General features: G+C 36.7%; 1 protein-coding gene across 4 annotated transcripts in view; it reads right to left on the bottom strand.

Moving 5' to 3' along the window:
- Positions 1-1,940: 1,940 nt before the first annotated feature.
- LOC104612707 (rRNA biogenesis RRP36-like protein) overlaps positions 1,941-19,937 on the bottom strand; it is a 38,111-nt gene continuing 20,114 nt past the window's right edge. For all 4 annotated transcript variants that reach the window (XM_010280248.3, XM_010280249.3, XM_010280247.3 and 1 more), the window contains 8 exons: positions 17,329-17,459; positions 17,177-17,243; positions 16,109-16,161; positions 3,430-3,484; positions 3,271-3,345; positions 2,442-2,559; positions 2,316-2,362; positions 1,941-2,206 (listed from right to left, as the gene is read on the bottom strand). In XM_010280248.3, the coding sequence (XP_010278550.1) occupies positions 2,099-2,206; positions 2,316-2,362; positions 2,442-2,559; positions 3,271-3,345; positions 3,430-3,484; positions 16,109-16,161; positions 17,177-17,243; positions 17,329-17,459 (654 nt within the window). In that variant the 3' untranslated portion in view covers positions 1,941-2,098. The remainder of the gene's footprint in view (positions 2,207-2,315; positions 2,363-2,441; positions 2,560-3,270; positions 3,346-3,429; positions 3,485-16,108; positions 16,162-17,176; positions 17,244-17,328; positions 17,460-19,937) is intronic.

The raw sequence follows: 19,937 nt of genomic DNA, 5'->3' as shown, positions 1-19,937 counted from the left end.
TTTATATAACCAATAAAATGACTTTTTAATAACTTGCACGAGATTTGAAAGTACATAATACAACATCCAAACCAACGTTATTGATTTTATATAAATATTAGAGGTGTTCACAAGAAGAACCAAACTGATAAAACCAATGAAATCGATCCGATCCAACCTGATCTGATCGGTTTTTTTGAAACTTTTGGTAGGTCTCAGTCTATAAATATAAACAATCCGACATACCGAAACCAACCCGAACCGAATGAACCATGGCTAATAAAAGTCTAATACTTTTGGTTTTGGAATATAAACAATGGGATTCCCTCCACTTTTAAGACTTTACACCATACTTTTTACAAATATAGACAGTTGGACTCCATTTTAGTTATTACTATTTTTATATTAGTCTTGAAGTTGGGGACAATTGGGCTTCCCTTCATTCATTAGGCTTAGTTTGAAAGGAGTACAAATGCAAACATGTAGCGTGCAAAACTTTATATTTTATATTATTTTCTATGTATTTACACTGTATATATTTGTATTTATACTCTTTCCAAATCGAGCTTTACTTTTTTTTGTAACAGTCTTAAAGTTAAATAGGTTTACACAAAAAATGGCAATTGTCTTTGGGTTTGGGGTTACTTACCCAGCAGCCTATATAACTTAAAAAATAACATGTGCTTATGTACTTTAAAAACTTAAAACGCTTATCAAGACGATTCCCTGATTCTCTTTCTTCTGCCGCAAATTATTAAAATCACACACAGGCATGAGAAATTATTAAGAATTGAAAGAGCACCGACTCACAGCCTAAATGTTGATGGCAGAGGCAATGAACAATGTGGGATGTGGCCCTCTTGCTTAGAGAGGGCTTTGCCCTGCCCCCCACCAAACGGTGCACCGTGCTCTGTAATTTGGCCCATGCTTCATGATTCACCGAATTCAAAATGGAAGGTCCACCAGGCCACCGCTGCCCATTTGGCAAGTTGATTAGTATTTGTGCAATTACAAATTTACAATCCACTTGGTTTACGGTTGGAAATCGAAATCCCCTAAAATTGAAATTAGGGTTATTCCCCTCAGTTTGGTTCAAATGGGAATCAGAATCGGATTATATAAGATACGCATAACTCCCACGTAAGGTTGGCATGGGATAAAGAAATATAGGGTTTTAAAAATGAGATTTTCATTTCCAAAGGGGAGGCTGAAAGGACCATTTCCTCCAATGAAAGAATCCCATTCCTTCCAACCAAACAACTAAAATCAGAATGGACCATTTCAGTTCCAATTCCAGATCCCCAAATGAGATACAAAATAACAATTCCTAACCATGTAACCCTGTCTCTTTACCAAAAAGACCAAGCAACCCAGTATTTAGTTGAGAAAAAGAAAACTGAAAAAATAAAATTAAATAGAAAAGGAGAACTCTACCGAAAGTCATAACTCATAATAAACTAGTCATTTCTGTCACTTGTTTTTCTGAATTTTAGACCAAAAGAACAAAAAAAAAATGTCAACAAACAAATATCAATAAAACATAGGACTAATATGTGGTGAGCGTTAAATTCTAAAATGGAGAAATTATTCGAGGTTTTAAGGGATAAGAAGAAAGTTGGGTTGGGTTATGGTTAAAGGAATTTATTTAGGGCTAGGGTTAAGGTTGGTTTGGTTGAGTTGAAGGTCAGGTTAGGGTTAGGGTTTAGAACTTAGGTTAAACTAGGATTGGCCTCAACCCGACCTAATCCGGCCCAACTTGCAGCCCTATTTGTTTCGTTACTCAGTTGTTTCCCTCGCTTTTTGTACCTCGTACGGTTATACGAGAGATAAAAGATTTAGAAGGGCAAATTTACCTTTATTTTGTCTTTTTTTTTTTCCTTTTGTTTTCTCGTCAGCCAAACTAAAGAAAGTCAAATTCTATGAGGATAGACTTTCTTTACAACCACAATATATAGCAAGGATCGCGGAAAAGACATAATTGATTTAGGGAAAAATGAGATTCATAATTACATTCTTTTAGTAGCATGTGCTGGGAAAACACAAATTGATTTTGGGAAAATGATAATACCAAAAAAAAAAAAAAAAGAATTCCATGAATAACAAGGGCTGTTTTGAGTCTTCAGTTGCTTTCACTGTTGTTGGACCGCCGATATGGCACATAGCGGTGGTCCTTCGAGGCATTTTTCCTCCTCCTTTTCTCAATAAAGGATTCAAGCTTGCCAGCTGCCTGGAAGATCATAGAAGATAATAATGAGTGAAAAGCAATAATGGTTCACTTCATAAAACAGTTCTCAGACAAGAATACAATATACTTTCAGTTTTCTAAAACCAGATACCTTAAGATTGTTATATTTCTCAATAAGCATCTGTTTCCGAATTTCAGCTGCAAAACCAGAACTCAGTTAGGCTTATGACCATATTTTTTGTACGTCTCAAGGGTGGAATGGGTTTGCAAACATTACATTTCTTGAGATAAAATGGGCGTTTTCCATGTTTTGCTGCTTCTCTCTCTTTCTTCTTATGTTCAGCCAATATCTCAGCATCAGCACGTTTTGAAGGCCCTGCTTTAAGTTGTTTGTCCTAAAAAAATAACATGATGCAAAATCTGTGAAGTGAATATTTGCCACATATTTCTAGAATGACAACCAAATATACCACCAGATAAAATATCAGAATTAAGCCATGTTTGGGAGTGCTTAAAAATAGGTGCTTATTTGGACCATTAAGCACTTATTGGTATTTGGAAAATAAGCCCAAAATAAGTGCTTATTTTAAAAATAAGGGCTTATTTTTAAGCCCAAATTTCCAGTTTTTTAAGTGTTTATGCAATAAACACTTATTCAAAATTTTTCTTCCAAAACTATCCCTAGTTGAATTTTAAAATACCACTTATAAAATTATCCCTAGTTAAATTTTATAAAAGTACTTTTATAAAATTTTTCCTAAAAGTGCCTTTATGAAAGCACTTTTACAAAAGTACTTTTATGAAAGCACTTTTATAAAAATGCTTTTGTAAAAGTACTTTAATAAAGTGCTTTCATAAAAGTCTTTTCATAGAAGTACTTTCACAAAAGTACTTACATAAAAGTGTTTTTATAAAACTAATTTAACGAAAGTGCTTTCAAAGGGTATATTTTGAAAGTTTGAAAGAAAATGAAGGACAAAATAGTCACAAATGCTTATTTAAGTGCTTATTCAAATAAGCACGTGTTTTGAAGCACTTATTTTTAACTCAAGCACTCCTAAACATGGCCTTAGTAGACTAGTTCTTTCCATGGTTGAACCACTTACAATCCAAGAAATATGGTTCTTTACTTCAACAATCACTTCGGGATCCTTCGATTTCTTTATCAACTTCTGTAATTCCTATAAAAAGCCAAAGTTGACCACTTCATCAATATTAGGCACAATTCTAAAATAATATCTATTCCGTGACTTGCAGGAAAATACCTGTCTCTCAGCAGGAAGTTGAGTCTCGAATAAGAAACCATATCTCTTCTTAAACCTATTAAAGAAAAACAAAAATAAAGTACAACAAATGCATGAGTTATAATAGAAAATACTTCAGGAGAGGGTAGAAGCTTAAATTGATAATAGAAATATATGACATCACAATAATGGGTCAAAACAATTGCAGCACACTGTACATTATAACATTAGGAGTTAGTAAATGATGCAAAAATCATTGCAACAAGGCCAGTCCATAAAGAGGCTTCCTTCGCAAATCATGGAATCTCTGTCATGTGCGGCATTATTTCGATTTCCTTAATTTTTTTTTTGAAAAGGTAAAGTACAATTTCATTAAAACAAAAAAGGCCCTCAGTACAATGAGATGCTGTACAAGTAAACCATTAGGGACACCCAAAAAAATCCACCCTCAAAAAAAAGAAAAAGAAAGTCTATCATTTTAAAATACATTATGTATGGACGACCAGCTGCTAGGTTCCTCTACTGCCCTATTCATTACCCTTGCTTCCGGTGATTCTTTTGGTTCAAAAATTCTCAAATTTCTTTAAAACCAAATGGCCCACATAACCACTGTAGGAATTGCTGACCAGCAGACTTTCCCTTTTCTGGACATACCCAAGATGCCCCAGTCCCGTAAAAGATCTCCAACTGAAAAAGGAAAGCACCAGTGCAGATTTAGTGCCGTTGTAAAATGAAGCCAAACTACTGTACTAAACCTGCAATGCAAGAACAGGCGGCTAATTGGCTCTTCTTCTCTATTGCAAATCACACATAACAATAAAACACTTTTTCAGAAACATTTCCTTGGTCAAGCACTTCCCCAGGATTACCACCCAAGTGAAAATTATCATTTTTGAAGGTGTAATAGATCCCCAAACAGTCGAGCTAGGGAATGATCCCTTGGATCTCCAACTAGACCCTTGTAGAAAAATTTACCTGAAAATCCCCCTGAATGTGTCCACTTCTAACATCTTGAGTCTTGAGATTGTTAGTTTAGTTGCTGGGTCTGTAGTAAAGCTAAGGTGTCAGCAACCAGATCGAGCTCCCAATCATTGAAACCTCTTCCAAATGAAGGATTCCAAAAGACCATGTTTCCAGTCACCTCATAGGTCTCAGCCACCCAGGCCAATTTGTTATCAGCTATACTAAACAAGGTCAGAAATCTGTCTTTTAGTGGACTCAGTTCCATTTCGCCACACCAAGGATCCAACCAAAACTGCTCCTTGCTGCTAAAAGGTTTTGAGACGCCTTTCCACTGCTGCTTATTCCATAGTCCATACTTCTCCACTATAACCTTCCTCCAAAGATTGCTGGGTTCTGTAGAAAATCTCCAAAACAATCTGACCAAGAGTGCCTTATTAAAGAGTTTCTCTCCTGATGCCCAACCCTCCATGAGATACAGGTTTACAAACCTGATCCCAATCCACTAAAATCTCTCATTCTATCCAATCCACAAAAAACCTCTCGTTCTTTCTTCAATCTGTTCTGTCATCTCAGTAAGGAATCGGGAATATGGACATATAGTAGGCTGGAAGGCTAGCCAGCACACTGGGTTCCAGATTTCAAAGAACACTTGGCCCCTAGTGGCAAGCACAATTATTTAGAGGGTAGACAGCCCACTTTGCAGACCAGTAGATCAACCAACTCATATGCATTCTCTACCGCTCTAACTGCCATCATTTCGCTTTCAGCCAAGATTACTCTTAAACCTGAAAGTTGAAACAACCTCAAATCAATATAATAAGTACTTTAAATTGAGCACCTGATCCAAAGAAGCACTGCAGAAAAAATAATGTACCATCTGCAAACTGTAAAAGAGCAATCTCAGTGCCATTACTTCTAATTTCGAAACCCTCTAAGCATCCCACTTCAGAAGCCCGATCTGCCACCTTGTCTAACCCTCTTGAACTTTTAAAATTCCCTTTAGTGGATCCATTAATTAGAACAGAAAACCTGGGTGTGGTCACGCAGACCATTCCTCCAATTTCTCCACTTGGACCCAAATCGCATTCGAGCCAGTATGTAGTCTAGGAAGGAGGAGAAGCGTGGGGGGAAGGAAATAGTTGATAAAAGAGTAGAGGGAAATTGCAGGAAGGGTAGAGGTGGGAGTTGGGGGCTGACTTTGAAGATGAAGTCGATATCTTCTTGATAATAGGGGCTTGAGAGAGAGGAAAGAAGATGAACAGTAGAAACAAGAAAGCAGGGCTCATTTGGAGAGCTGCATACCATCTGCAAGATGTTGGAATTTTTGGAAGGAAAGAAGTAGAAAAATTTTCGGAACCAAAGCTTTGATTTTGGTGAGGATAGTGGCGGCTGTCAACAAACCTCCTGTTTGCTGGGCTCTAGTTCCAGATTATTGCCATCTAGCCAAAGAAGTCATTGTGGATAAGCTTGGGGAAGTGTTGGGGTTTCAAAAGTGTAATCTGGTGTTGTTTTGTTTGTTTTATAATTGAGTTAGTTGGCCAGATTTCCTGGCAGGTCGGTGTTGCCTTAACACCTGGATAGGTTGTAGCTTTTTTCTTTTCTAATGATTTTTTTTTCACTTTCAAAAAAAAGCCCAATTAACATGACCATAAGTCTTCTCTAGGGCACAGGCACGGCTGGATATGGTGATGAATATGAAATTTACACTACAAATTGAAGTATCCAATACAATACGGCATTCTTATTCGAGTATCAGGTATCATATGTACTTTGCAGATGGAAGTCTTCTTCCTTGTCTGGTGCCCTTGACAATTTTGATGAGACGGCTATAACAGAATTTTCCAGTTCAGAATCCACATCAAATGCAATAGGTAAATATTACCCATCAAATAGCAAGGTACCAACCAGCTGGTTGGTAAGGTCTCCTGCTGGTCGTAGTGGAGACTTGGGATCGAATCCCACCTACACCTGGGTTGGGTGATGGGTTAGTCCCTGTTGTTAGCCCTTCACAAGATATATATATACACCCATCAAATAATTTGATATTGAATTGCCTCTTGGAAAGTACCTGCCAAAATGTTTCATATCTTTTATTCTTTATCTTCTTATTTGGATAATAATGTTTTTTTTTTCCAGTTTTTCCCGTTTGGTGCCCTTGACAATTTTGAGGCTATAAGGGAATTTTGCAATTCACAACCAACATCTAAATGGAAGAAAGTTTTAACACGAGTGCAGAGAGGTAAATATCACCTATCAAAAGGAGTGTGTGGAGGTCAAGAGGAGTAAGGTGGACCTCAGTCCCTTCTTGGGGAGCCTCGGGAGGGATTGTCACATTATAGAAGGAGGATGTAGTAGAAGCAGTGGAGTTAATAGGGAGGTTCTTGGTTTCCATCAAATTCAAGAATGTAGAGGATGACTTCACTTGGGTGTTAACCAATATCTATGGGTCCTAATAACTATAGAGAAAGGAATGACATGTGGGAAGAGTTGTATGCAATTCAGGGTCATGGGAAGGGACTATGAGAAAGGAATTCAGGGTCTATGAGAAAGGAATGACATGGTGTTTGGGAGGGGACTTCAATGTAATACGTTTTTCCGAAGAAACTAATAACTCCCAACAAACCATCACAACTAGCATGAGAGAGTTTAATAGCTTTATTGCTGATTGTGAGTTAAAGGAAATTCCATTGTTACAAGCTAGATTTACTTGGTCTAACCTACAGGAAACTTCCTTGTAGTCGAAGTTGGACAGGTTTATTTTTAATGTTGATTGGGATAACTATTGGGGAAACTTGGTGTCTAGAGCTTAGCTTAGGGTAACCTCCGATCACTGTCCTATAAGAATAGGTGTGGAAGATTTTACAGGTGGACTTAGGATGTTTAGTTTTGAGAACATGTGGCTAACCCACATGGACTTTGGGAATAAAGTTAAATTATGGTGGAATGAGGAATTGAGGGGGACAAGATGGAAATGGGTAAAGTAAGATTTCATAAGAAACTGCAGAGGCTGAGATCCAAAATAAAAGAATGGAATAGGGATCACTTTGGAAGAATTGAGGAGCAAAAAGTGAATCTAATCTCTAGGATAGAAGAGCTGGATGAAAGAAAAGCTCAAGCTAGATTGGAGGAGGGTGACAAAGACATGAGGAAACAATTGAAGAAGGATTTCGAAGAGGTTTTATTGAGAGAAGAAATAAGTTGGAGGCAGAAATCGAGGCATAAGCGGATCAAGGAAGGTGATGGAAATACAAAGTTTTTTCATGATGTGGCAAATGGGAGGAGGAAGAACTTTGTGTCTAAGCTAGAGGTAGGGGGGAGGTTTTCACTAATCAGGAAGATATTGCTAGGAAGTTTGTGGATCACCTTAAATCGACTTATAGAAGGACCTTGGATGAGAGGTTGGAATTGGAAGGGATCAAGTCTGAATGAAGATCAAGTTAGGTGGCTAGAAAGAATCTTCGAGGAGGAAGAGATTAGAAAGGCGGTGTTCTTAATGGATAGATCCAAAGTTCCAGGCCCATATGGTTTTACAATGGCCTTTTTACCAAGATTGTTGGGATGTGATAAAAAATGATCTTTGTGAGGTTTTTAATGAGTTTACAATAAGCATAAAGTTAGTCGAGGCATTAACACTACTTTCTTGGCTCTAATTCCAAAGAAATCTGATGCCATCCATCCTAAAGACTTCAGGCCAATTAGTTTGGTGACTAGTATCTATAAAATCTTACCAAAGGTGCTGTCTTTGAGGATTAAAGAAATCCTTCCCTCCATTATTAGTCAAGCCCAATGGGCAATCATCCAAGGACGACAGATAATTGATCAAATCATAGCTGCCAACGAATGTGTGGAGAAGATGAAGAGGTTTAAACAAAGAGGCTTTGTATGTAGGCTCGATCTTGAGAAAGCCAATGATTTGGTGGACTGGCAGTTCCTAGTAGAGGTTTTCAAAAAGTGTGGGTTCGAGGAAAGATGGTGTGGTTGGATGTTTGGTGGTGTAAGCTCTTGTCACTACTCCATCTTAGTAAATGGGGTGGCAAGGGATTTTTTTTTCCACCAGCTAGTAGGGATATTAGACAAGGGGATCCACTTTCACCTTTTCTCTTTACCTTGGTAGTTGATGTGTTCAGTCGAATTATCACAAGGACTAATAGGGATGATGTGATAATGGAATGGAGAATAGGCGCAAACCAAATTCCAGTAACTCATTTGTAGTTTGCGGATGACTTGATGATCATTTGTGGTGGTGGTTTTAGTGAGAAGGTGGGAAACTTGAAAGAATTGATTAAAGCCTTTGAAGGAGTGTCCAATTTGAAAATCAATTTAGAAAAGAACTGCATTGCTGGAATCAATCTAGACTTTGAGGGGGTTGAGGCTATTGCAGATTGTCTTCAGTGCTCCATTTCTACTTGGCCTTTGTCCTATTTAGGGCTACAGTTAGCATAGTTGTCAAGGCGACGTCTAGGTGACTAGGCGGTTTTTGAAGGTCGCCTCACCCAAACGCCATATGTTTTTTGCACTAGAAGGACGCCTAATGTATCTAAAATAATTATTTTTTTTTTAATTTATTAGTTTAATATTTCATTGGTTGATGTATTCCTTTAAAATAAACCTGTTACACTGTATCAGTTTAGTATTAAGACATCTATAGAATAGTTTATAGGCAAAGATTAATTTCTATTTTCTTTCTTTGAGAAGGGTTTTGGTTCGAGTTCAACTAGAGAGGGAGGAGAACCAAACAGGCGAACTGTGGAAGCTCGAGCAGCCCAGCTCAGTCGCACTCACACCTTAGTTCGAGCAGGTTCTTCTTCTTCTTAAGATTTCAGAGTTTCAGCATTTTGTACTTTTTTTTTTTCAAAAAACAGAGGCTCCGCCAGTCCTTCCTTTCTTCTTCTTCTTCTGCTCCTCCTCCTCAGATATCAGTTCAATCGAAAAAACAGGGGCTCTCCAGTCCTTTTCTTTTCTTTTTTTTTTTCAAAAAAACAGGGGCTCCGCCCCTATACTTCTTCTTCTTCTTCTTCTTCTACCCACTTCATGAGTGGTGTTCTCAATCAGTCACTCTCGGTCTCTCATTCTCTCAGTCGTCAGCCCACCCTTTTTTTTAAAAAAAAAAACAGGGGCTCCACCCTACTCTTCTCCTCCCTTCAATCATTCACAGTTTCATACTTGTAGTCATGAATCATCTCAGTTTTTAATCTCTTCTCTAATCTCTTCTTAAATTCTTCTTATTCTCAGTCAATTTTTTTATATCATTAATATATATAATTATGTGGCTGATTTTTTATGGCCGAATAACTGAATTAAATGTCTTTACTCTTGAATCTGAAACTTGAATCAAATGGTTATGGCTACTTCTTCTTCTCATTCAATTTTTTTTTATATCACTAATATATATATATATATATATATATATATATATATAATTACATGGCTGAATTAAATGTCTTGAATCTGAAACTTGAATTAAATGGTTATGGCTGCTTCTTCCTCTCATTCAATTTTTTTATGGCTGATTCCGTGATTGTATGGCTGAATTGAATCAAAAGTTTTTTTTTTTTTTATGGCTGAATTAAATGTCTTGAATCAATGGCTGATTCTTCTCATTCAAACGTTTTATGGCTGATTCAGTGATTGTAAGGCTGAATTGAATCAAATGTTTTTTTAAGTTCTGTATTTTAATTGATTATATGGCTGAACTATTCTTCTTCATGATTGTATGGCTGAAGCTGAACTGAAAATTTGATATTTGATTAATGATTATATGACTGATTATTTGATTATATAGCTGACCTGAAATTTGCTTAATTGCTTGCTTTAGCCTTTAAATTTTTACTTAATTTCTATTTTTAAGTTCTAACTGAATAACTGAATTGTTGTTTGGCTGAAATTTGCTTGCTTTGTTAGTTTGTTTTTGTTTTTATTAATTTATTAATTACCGATATGTCATTGCTGATTATGTCATTGATTCATTACTGATATGTCATTGCTGAATGCTTATTTGTTTTTATTTTCATTAGATAATGGCAAACGACACAAATCAAAACACTTCTGGATCTGGTACTAAGAATAAGGCCCAGTCAAAAGAGTCAGCATGGAAGTATGCATATTGGCGTGATTTAGAGGACAAAAATGTTATTACATGCTCGTTGTGTGGAAAGATTGTCAAAGGAGGAATTAAAAGAATAAAACAGCATTTAACTGGAGGATTTGGGGATGTTACCAAGTGTCCAAAAACCACAATGACTACTGCAAAGGAGATGCAAGAATGCATGTGCAAAAATAAGAGGAAGAAGTCGTTAAGTGATTTTGTAGTGGAGGACAGTTATGGGACATGGGAGCAAATGGTTTGTGAGAGAGAACCTCACCATGAAAGTAACCAACCTACGAAGAAGGAGGCCCCATTTCAACTGGTAGGAGTGCCCATCCACCATTAAACCCCATGTTTTCACAAAAAAATAAGGAAAATGTTAGAGGACCCATGGATGCTTTTGTGAGGCCAAGCCCAAAAGAAGTGGTAGAGGCAAAGCAATTGGTGCAAACTACAAACAAGCATAGAAAGCCGGTTGAAAAGGAAGAAAGGTAAAAGGTGAATGAATATGTTGCAAAATGGTTTTATCAAGCCGGAATACCCTTCAACACAGTAAAGTTGAAGAGTTTTGAGATTATAGTAGAAGCAATTGCACAGTTTGGGTTTGGGTACAAACCTCCAAGTTACCATGAATTGAGAGAGCCACTCTTGACAGGGGAGGTTGAGAGAACAAAATTGCTTTACAAAGAGAATGAGGCCTCTAGGAGAACTTATGGCTGCACTATTATGTCTGATGGATGGACAGGTAAGACGCAAAGAAGTTTGATAAACTTTTTGATAAATTCTCCTGAAGGTACTTTCTTCATGAAATCAGTTGATGCCTCCAATGAAATCCACAATGCAACTTATTTGTATAAATTGATTGATAAGGTTGTTGAGGAAATAGGAGAAGAACATGTGGTGCAAGTGGTTACTGATAACCACTCTACTTATATTGCTGCAAAAGACCTTCTGAAGATAAAGAGAAAGAATTTATTTTGGACACCTTGCACTGCTCATTGTTTGGACCTCATGTTGGAGGATAATGGAGGGTTGAAGTCTATCAAGAATTGCATTGCCAAGCCAAGGCATGAGACGTCCTTTATCTACAGACATCCTCTTCTCCTTGCTTATATGAGGGACAAAACACAAGGGAGGGATCTTGTTAGATGTGTTGTTACAAGGTTTGCCACATCATTTCTTACTTTGCAAAGTTTGTTCACTTTCAAAGAGCCATTGTGTTCTTTATTTGTTAGTGATGTGTGGAATATAAGTAAATGGGCAAACAAACCAGAGGGTTTAAGAGTCTCAAGCACTATTCTTTCAGTTGCATTTTGGAAAAATGTAAGGATTGCCCTCTTAGCTTCCCAACCAATTGTGGAGGTCTTACAGTTGGATGATGGTGATGAAAAACCTGCAATGGGGTACTTCCACTTTGCAATGGAACGGGCAAGGGAAAAGATCAAAACAAATTTTGGTGAGAAAGAAAGAGAATATAAGCCCATTCTGGAAATTTTTGACAAGTGTTGGAATAATATGATGCAACATCCTTTGCATCTTGTCGGTTTCTTCCTCAATCCAGCCCTCTTTTATAAAGCAAAAGCTGGAGATGAAGCATCAATTGGGAAGTTTGAAATGGGCTTTATAGATTGTATTGAGAGGATGGTGAGTGACATTGAAATTAGATAAGATCTCCCATCAAATGGAAGAATATAAGCATGCCCACGGTGCATTTTCTAAGAAAATGGCAATTAGACAACGAGAAACAAAACAACCAAATAAGATTTAACTCATTACCTCTATAATCTTATTTTTGTTAATTTTTTGTATTGCTATCTTTGAATTTGTATTCTCTAATTTAAATTTTTCTTTATTTGTAAATTGTTCTTTGTAGTTGATCGGTGGCATACTTATGGACATTGCACACTAGACCTTAGGCATATTGCATACGCATATTAGGTCTTACGTGCACGTCTTCTGCCTGTGAGCGTAACTGAAGCACCTTTGAGCATGTAAGTAATTTTAATATTATTTTTAATTGATTTATGAAATTCGATTATAAAAGTTAAAATGTTTTTTTTTTATAATCTTCTTATTTTTGTTTATTGTGAATTATGAATGTAGATTCATACCAAGAAGAGGAACAAACTTGATCATAAGAGGCTTAATGATCTTGTCTTTGTTCAATAAAATCAACGTCTTTGTGAGAGGTTCTTGACAAGATGTGCAAATCGACAATTTGATCCCATTTGCTTCAATGATGTTGATGAGAGTAGTGAATGGTTGACTGGAAGAGACCCATCAAATGAGCTCGTTCATGAAGGTGGTGATCTCACATGGAATGAAGTTGATGAAGCAATAGGAGCAGCTGAAGTTGTTGAGAATGCAAATAGGCCGAGGAGAAGTGCATATACGGTGTATACACGTGCAAATAGAAGTGGAGGTAGATGTGGTCGTGGAAGAGGTGATGGTAGGGGACAAGACAAAGGAAAGAGTGGTGTGCAAGAAGAAGAAGAAGAAGATGAAGATGAAGTCGGAGAGCTTGATGGGGAAGATGAAGACGATGAGGATGCGGATGATGCTGATTGTGCTGTTGATGATGTTGGTGGATTTATTGGAGGGATTGCGGGCTCTTATTACCTAGCTACTAGAATTAGCTAGATACTTTTCTTTATTAATCATCTATAAACTTCATGCTTTGTTAATTTATCCTTAATCCTTTTGTGGAGATTTTGGAGAATTGGATAAGTGCCATATTTATTTTTTGTTATGGTTTTATTCATTGCTTGATTTGGTTCCTACTTCTTATCTACTTCCTTTAAATGCCTGGAATAGATAAATTTCAATCAAGGTATGTCTTATGTGTTTGATTTGATTCCTTTTATTATTTGTTCATTTATTATAAATTTACAATGCTTTTTGTTTAATTTATTAATGATTTGTATGTGTGTGTGTGTTAAAGGAAAAATGAGAAAAGAGAGCACTCAAGAAGGACAATGCTCAACATTCACTTCAAAGTCAAAGATATGTCTTTGACTCAGTGAGTTTAAATTTTTTTAGTATTTAACTATTTATTACTTTATTAGTTTAGTTTTTTAGTGTAGTTGCCTTGCCTAGTTGGTTTAGACTCCTTTTTATTGATAATATTTTATATTTTTAGCTTTTTATATGAAATTTGTACTCATTTGAATGATTTATAGTGTTAATAGTTAGTGTACATGATTGCTAATTAGCACAGAACCAATAAAATGACTTAAAAAAGCATATATAAAGTAAAAACTCAATCCAATCATACCTTGTTTGTGAAGCGAAGGGGATCTTTGGTGTCAGTCCTAATTGTTTATGTGGATGATATTGTTGTCACAGGGAATGACCTAGGTGAGATTGATTTTGTCTGAAAAAAAAATCTACATAAAGAAATTGAAATTAAAAATCTTGGAGAACTGAGGTACTTCTTAGGCATTGAAGTTACAAGATCAAAACATGGAATTTTTATCTCTTAGAGGAAGTATGTCTTGGATCTTCTTCAAGAAACAGGGAAGCTTGGAGCGAAGGCAATCAGTACACATATTGATCAGAACCACAGAATCAATGCATCAGAAGGTGAGCTAGTAAAGGACATTTGGAGATATCAGAGACTTGTGGGTCGGCTGCTATACTTGTGTATGACAAGACCAGACATTTCCTATACAGTAAGTGTGGTAAGTCAATACATGCATGCTCCACGAGTCCAGCATTGGAAGGCTGTTGACAGGATTCTTGCTTATCTAAAGGGACACCTGGGCAGAGGCATATTGTTTATTGATCATGGACAGTTGAAACTAAAGGCTTATACAGATGCAGATTGGGCAGGATGCCTTGATGACAGGAGATCCACTTCAGGAGTATGCACCCTTGTTAGGGGTAACCTTGTCTCGTGGAAGAGTAAGAAACAATCAGTGGTGACAAGATCAAGTGTTGAAGCTGAATACAAGGCCATGGCACATGGAGTTTCAGAACTTCTCTGGATTTGTTCCCTATTAGGAGAAATTGGTGCATAGGCAGAAGAACCTATGGTGTTGTACTGTGATAACCAAGCAGCAATTAACATTGCCCATAACCCAGTCCAGCATGACCGAACTAAGCACATTGAAGTGGATAGACATTTTACCAAAGAAAGAGTGACTTATGGGGAAGTTTGTCTTCCATACATTGCTTCTGATCTGCAGCTTGCTGATGTTCTAACAAAAGGTGGTGCATGGAACAAGCTGGAGCATGATCTACGCAAGTTGGGAATGTGTGACATTTACTCCCAACTTGAGGGGGAGTGTTGAGTTGGGCCGGTTTCTAGCTATTGGGCCCATTTGTTTTTTATTCTTATTTTAAGTAATTAAGTTAGAAAGTTGTTGGGCTTTAGGCCCATTAGTTTATGTTTTAAGATGTGATTGTTTAGCTACTTTAGTAGCCGCCCTACTAAGGGTATTCTTGTAATATCTCATTCTTTAAGTTAAGTATAAATTATAATGAGGGGTTGGCGGCCAGATCTAATTCAATTCTAGTTGGCTTCATACTCTTTTCTTCTCTACTGCTGAAACTCTTCATCTTCTTCTTGTTTCTCTTCACAAGGAATTCATCTAAATCTGCAATCAGTAATTTCTACTTATAGCTAGCCAAATTATCATGTGCATTTGTACTGATAAATTGTTGCAACATTAAGGCCCCATTTGTTTGCAGTACTGATGCAAATGCATCGGAATGCAAATGAAAGGACTGCAGATTATAGCTCACATTCGCTTCAGGTTTAACTTTGTTTGTTTGAGATGCAAACAGGGTGAGTGCAAATACATGGAAAAATGCAAGTGGACCCACTTTATATGGGAAAAAGCACAAAGGTATGGGAGTGCAAGTGGCTCACATACGGGAGAAAAACGACAGTGGGAGGAAGGTGGTGCAAACTTTGCAGTAGACTGTGGGATCCGAAATTTACAGGATGCAAATGAGACAAAAAGAAAGCCAAATATTTAACATTGGGAGGCAGGATCACTCTCCTCAAAAGCTCTCTCTTAAATCTGCCCTCTTATTTTCTCTCTCTCTTCCCAATTCCAACAAAAGTGGCCTAAAGGGTTGACAAGCGGTGTCTTGGACTGCATCTGTAAACGGTTTTCCAAACCAGTGAGTTTGGACCCATCGGAACTCTAGAAGTCTTCTTGAATTGTAGTGTAATCTAGGTTTCGGGCCTAGTTTCTATTAAAAGGGGCCTAAGTGTATCCTATTTTCATATCTTAATAAAATTACCTTATCTTTTACAAAAAAAAAAGAGACAAAAAGAAATAAGTGAAAATTTTGACAAGGCAGCAAGCAAATCATAACATCAAACAAACATATAGAAAACAAAACTGGGTGCAAAATTTGCACCTGCTATGAATTTGCACTGCAAACAAATGGCCCCACAAACTATGATATATATTAGCAATTGTATGCAATACAACACTTTTTTTCTGTTTTGCTATTGTTGTCTTTTTCTCTTCCACTAAGGTAGTAAGCCTGTAAGCAACTGTCACTCCAAAGTCACATAAACTTGTAAATTTCCCAATTTTTAACATATTCAACAAGAACCACAAGCAATTCTTGTAAGCAAGAATAACTCAAGTCATATTTAGATCAAACCTCTAAGAGAGAGAGAGAGAGTCTTACCCATCAGTATCAAGATTCCCACATAAAGATTCAAACCTTGGGTCACGTATCACCTAGACAAAATAATAATACCATATCAATTGCAGAAATTTCTAATTATTTGAAACCTGCAGAAGAATTACAAAAATTTATATCTTTATGGAAAATGAATATTGGTTACAGGTTATCATGTCATATTTCATACTCCCAATAGAACAGTGCGCATATGAAGGGATCTGTGCAGTAGAATCTTCACTCCATATATTTAGAGTAGCCAGATTAACCAACACCAGGATGATGAGATCAACCAATAACGGGAATTGCAAAAGGCTACACCAGATAATGAAGAAAGCCTAGGCCCAGTTTAGTCACTCTCTATGTGTTTCTCATGCAGTTGTCTACACATAATAATAACTACAGAATCCACAATTTTTTCATTTACTGAACACATTCTCCACAATTTAAGCCTTACAGCATCTACTTTTCATTTAGTTGTGCTTTTACCCAAAAAAATTGCAATTCTCTCTTAGAAAGTTGCAACTCTTTGGAACCCAGCCGCTATCAATATATGATAGTATCAGGGATTAGAGGTTGTAACATGGCAATATTATTGTTACCTTTACTATTATAAAGTAAACTACACAAACGTACTTTGATATCAATGAATTAAACTCTACATAAATTTGAGGACACATTTATTTTAACTTAGATATAGCCTCTTTTATATAATGGGAGCTGATTTGTTGGTCAGATCATCTAGTGAGCTTCCCTAAACAACCAAGGAATCTTACACATGGTGAACTAATTCGGAGCTCAAAAGGAGTATTTGAGGACACATTTATTTCACATAGATGCAAAATAAACTCACTTTTACAGGTAAGTCATCCATTAAAAAAAATAAAATTTCAAGCAGCTAATATTAACTGTGAAAACCACAAAACAAGGTGGAGTATGGGTCAAGCACAAGATCACTCCACATGGAAGAATATGTGGGTCATGTAGGGTATTCCCTACTTGACCCAACTAGTGAACCATTTTCCTTGTATAATCAAGTAAAAAGATAGAAATACCAAGAGAAGATTCACTTACCCTTTTAGGTGCTTGAATGACCTCTCTAAACCTACTAACAGGTTTCTTGCTACTGATCTCCATTGGCCTTCAACATGGAAATGATGATCAATGGAATATCCATGTGATAAGTTTACAAAAGCCAGAAAATAACTTTAATTACAAATATGTACCTGTTCTTGTTTGCACGCCCAACCTTCTTATCTGGATTGGGCTTTTGATATACAGAATGATAGCCACTACATCGAGCCTTCTGCAGCTCCTCAAATGAGATGTCAGCAAGTTCACGCTCTAGCTCTTCCTCCTACAAGAAAACAATCATAAGTAAGAAATGCAGGACCATCCATCCAATTACCAGGTCCTTGATTCCACCAAAAAAGGCCTACATGAAACTTAGAGAGGCCTACAAAGCAGTTCCCTTTGATCCAAAAAAGGTCCACACAAAATTCAGCTACATAAAAACCTCTTTCGTCATTCTGTAAGCCATATCCATTGTTAAATTATTGGTGCTTAAATCATTTCTTACTGCTTCTATCAATGTCCTTTTGGTTTGGCCTGCCCCTAGCCTTTCCAGCCCCTTCAACTTGCAAAAAATCACTTATGGGTGTTGTTGATGTTTTTCTATGCATGTGACCAACTGGCCATAACATCTGTTAATTCTAGACTGGACCTGTTCATGGGCCGGGTATCCTAACACGCTGGCCCAGCCTGGCTCATTCTTAGTCGGGCTTGAACATGAATTTAGGCCCACAGGCTCAGGCTTGAGCCCAAAACACCAAGCCCGATTTTTTTTGGGCCAGGCTCGGGCTTTCTCAAAAAAAGCCCAGCCCAACCGGATAATAGTGTTACATGGAGGCCACTACATATTAGTAGTGTTATCAAGTATCAACTAGAAATTCTAATTAATCGGCTAGTCAATTGAGAGTGAGACTAACTGAATCACTATCAAGTTGATAGTCAATAATCATGAGGTGGTCACCTAGGAATAACAAAGCATTAACTAGGTCAACTAGTTATTAATGACTGGGTCTACTTTTTTTTTCGTATAACTGTGTGTGTGTGTGTGCACGTGATGGATATGACTAGGTCTACAATATAGTATATGCTTTTATTTTTCATATGCACGGTTTCAAGGATTTGTGATGGAACACGGTTGGCTTATGGCCTATAATTATAAAGTAGAAATAATGCATAAAATTAAAGAAAGTGGAAGAGAGATTCTTTAAATTTTCCTTTAATCAGTGGTTGCACTCTTTTTTATTTTGATAGATAACTAGAAATTACATAAAATAATGAAAATAGGTTGTACTATTTCTTTGAAAAACAATTTGTAACTCTCAATCCAATCTTATATAAAATAACATTTTGATGTTTGCAAAACAAAGATGCTATAGTGAAATTTTAATATCATCCATTACATATCTGTGGTCTGCATTAACTTCTTTATGGGATAACATCATTTTTTTTGGTTGACTAGTCAGTGCCTGGGCATTACTAGTCACTGCATAGACTAGAGAGGTCAAAATGATTATCTGTATTGATAACATTGCTTATTAGAAACTACTAGGAATATCTAGTTTCTCAACTCATACTTCAAGTCAGTTTAGATTTTATAGCAAAGTGGACTGCCACAATTCTTTTCCAGTAGCACTCATCAAATTATTTAAAAAGTAAATGGAAATGGAAATGGTAATTCCCAGCATTCCAAGGTGTTTGAAATGGAGAGAGAATACGAGATAGCAAATACAGCTAGACGCTGACATCCAATGCACCGACATCCAGAAGACCAGGAAAGAAACACAGAGAAAATCAAATATTCCTTGTAGTTTACAGATTAGTCCCCGTCTCCGGTACACCCAAACAATTACACCTTATTGACACCACTACTAGTAAGAACATCTGCCCTTTTATTTGCAGATCTAGAGATCCATCTGAATGAGCAAATTCTGATTGGCCAGTAGAGTCTTGTTTTCTCTCAATTAAAAATCTAAACAGTTTGGCTGTTGTGGTAGTTGATTTATTTATTAAAAAATGATCATATCACCTTCCACCAGAATGCCTTTCCATCCCCTTGATGAAGCTATTATAAGGCTTTGTAACAAGAATGTCAGTTCATCCCACAAGGAATTGATGATGCCAATTGGAGGTCAGAGCAGTGCAACACTGTCCTGGTGGTAGGTTCTCTAATTGTATCACCTATCCCTGGCTTATCACAATTCAACAGGAATAGTTTCATAACCCCATTCTATGTAGGGATGAGAATATTTAGGAAAATAGGCATTTTGCTTAGTTTTGGAAGTCCATATAAAATAAGAAGTTAGGAAGCCCTGAAATAAGGGTCATCAAGGATACAATGTGGTATGTGGTTGATTATTGAATTTTGGGCATCATTTGAACTGAAATTTGCATGATGTTTTCAGACCGCTTTTGGATCATATACACCAACTGATGTAAAAATGCTTGCTTTTTATACTAATTGATGTAGGACTTCAGTGTACAACAGATGAGTCTAGGAAGTTTAGGATGATTTTAGGGGTAATATAGATCTAAAAACAAAGACTAGATTTATTAGAAAAGGTCTAGGGACTTAATAGCAAAAATTATGAATTTATCTTAGGACAATTAAAAACTCCAAAATAAGGAAAATTGATCTAGGATATGACTTTTTAATGAATTTTGTAGGTAGGACTAGAATGGAAATGACTATAGAATGCAACCAAGTTTGGTTAGGTTTGGAGTTTTCTTTTTTTATGCCCATCCCCCAACCCATAACCCTCCCAAC

Source organism: Nelumbo nucifera, chromosome 6 (genome assembly GCF_055504915.1).
Source record: "Nelumbo nucifera cultivar China Antique chromosome 6, China Antique-T2T, whole genome shotgun sequence".
NCBI lineage: Eukaryota > Viridiplantae > Streptophyta > Magnoliopsida > Proteales > Nelumbonaceae > Nelumbo > Nelumbo nucifera.
Note: the sequence above shows the minus strand (reverse complement) of the source record. Positions and strands in the feature narration are given on the sequence as shown.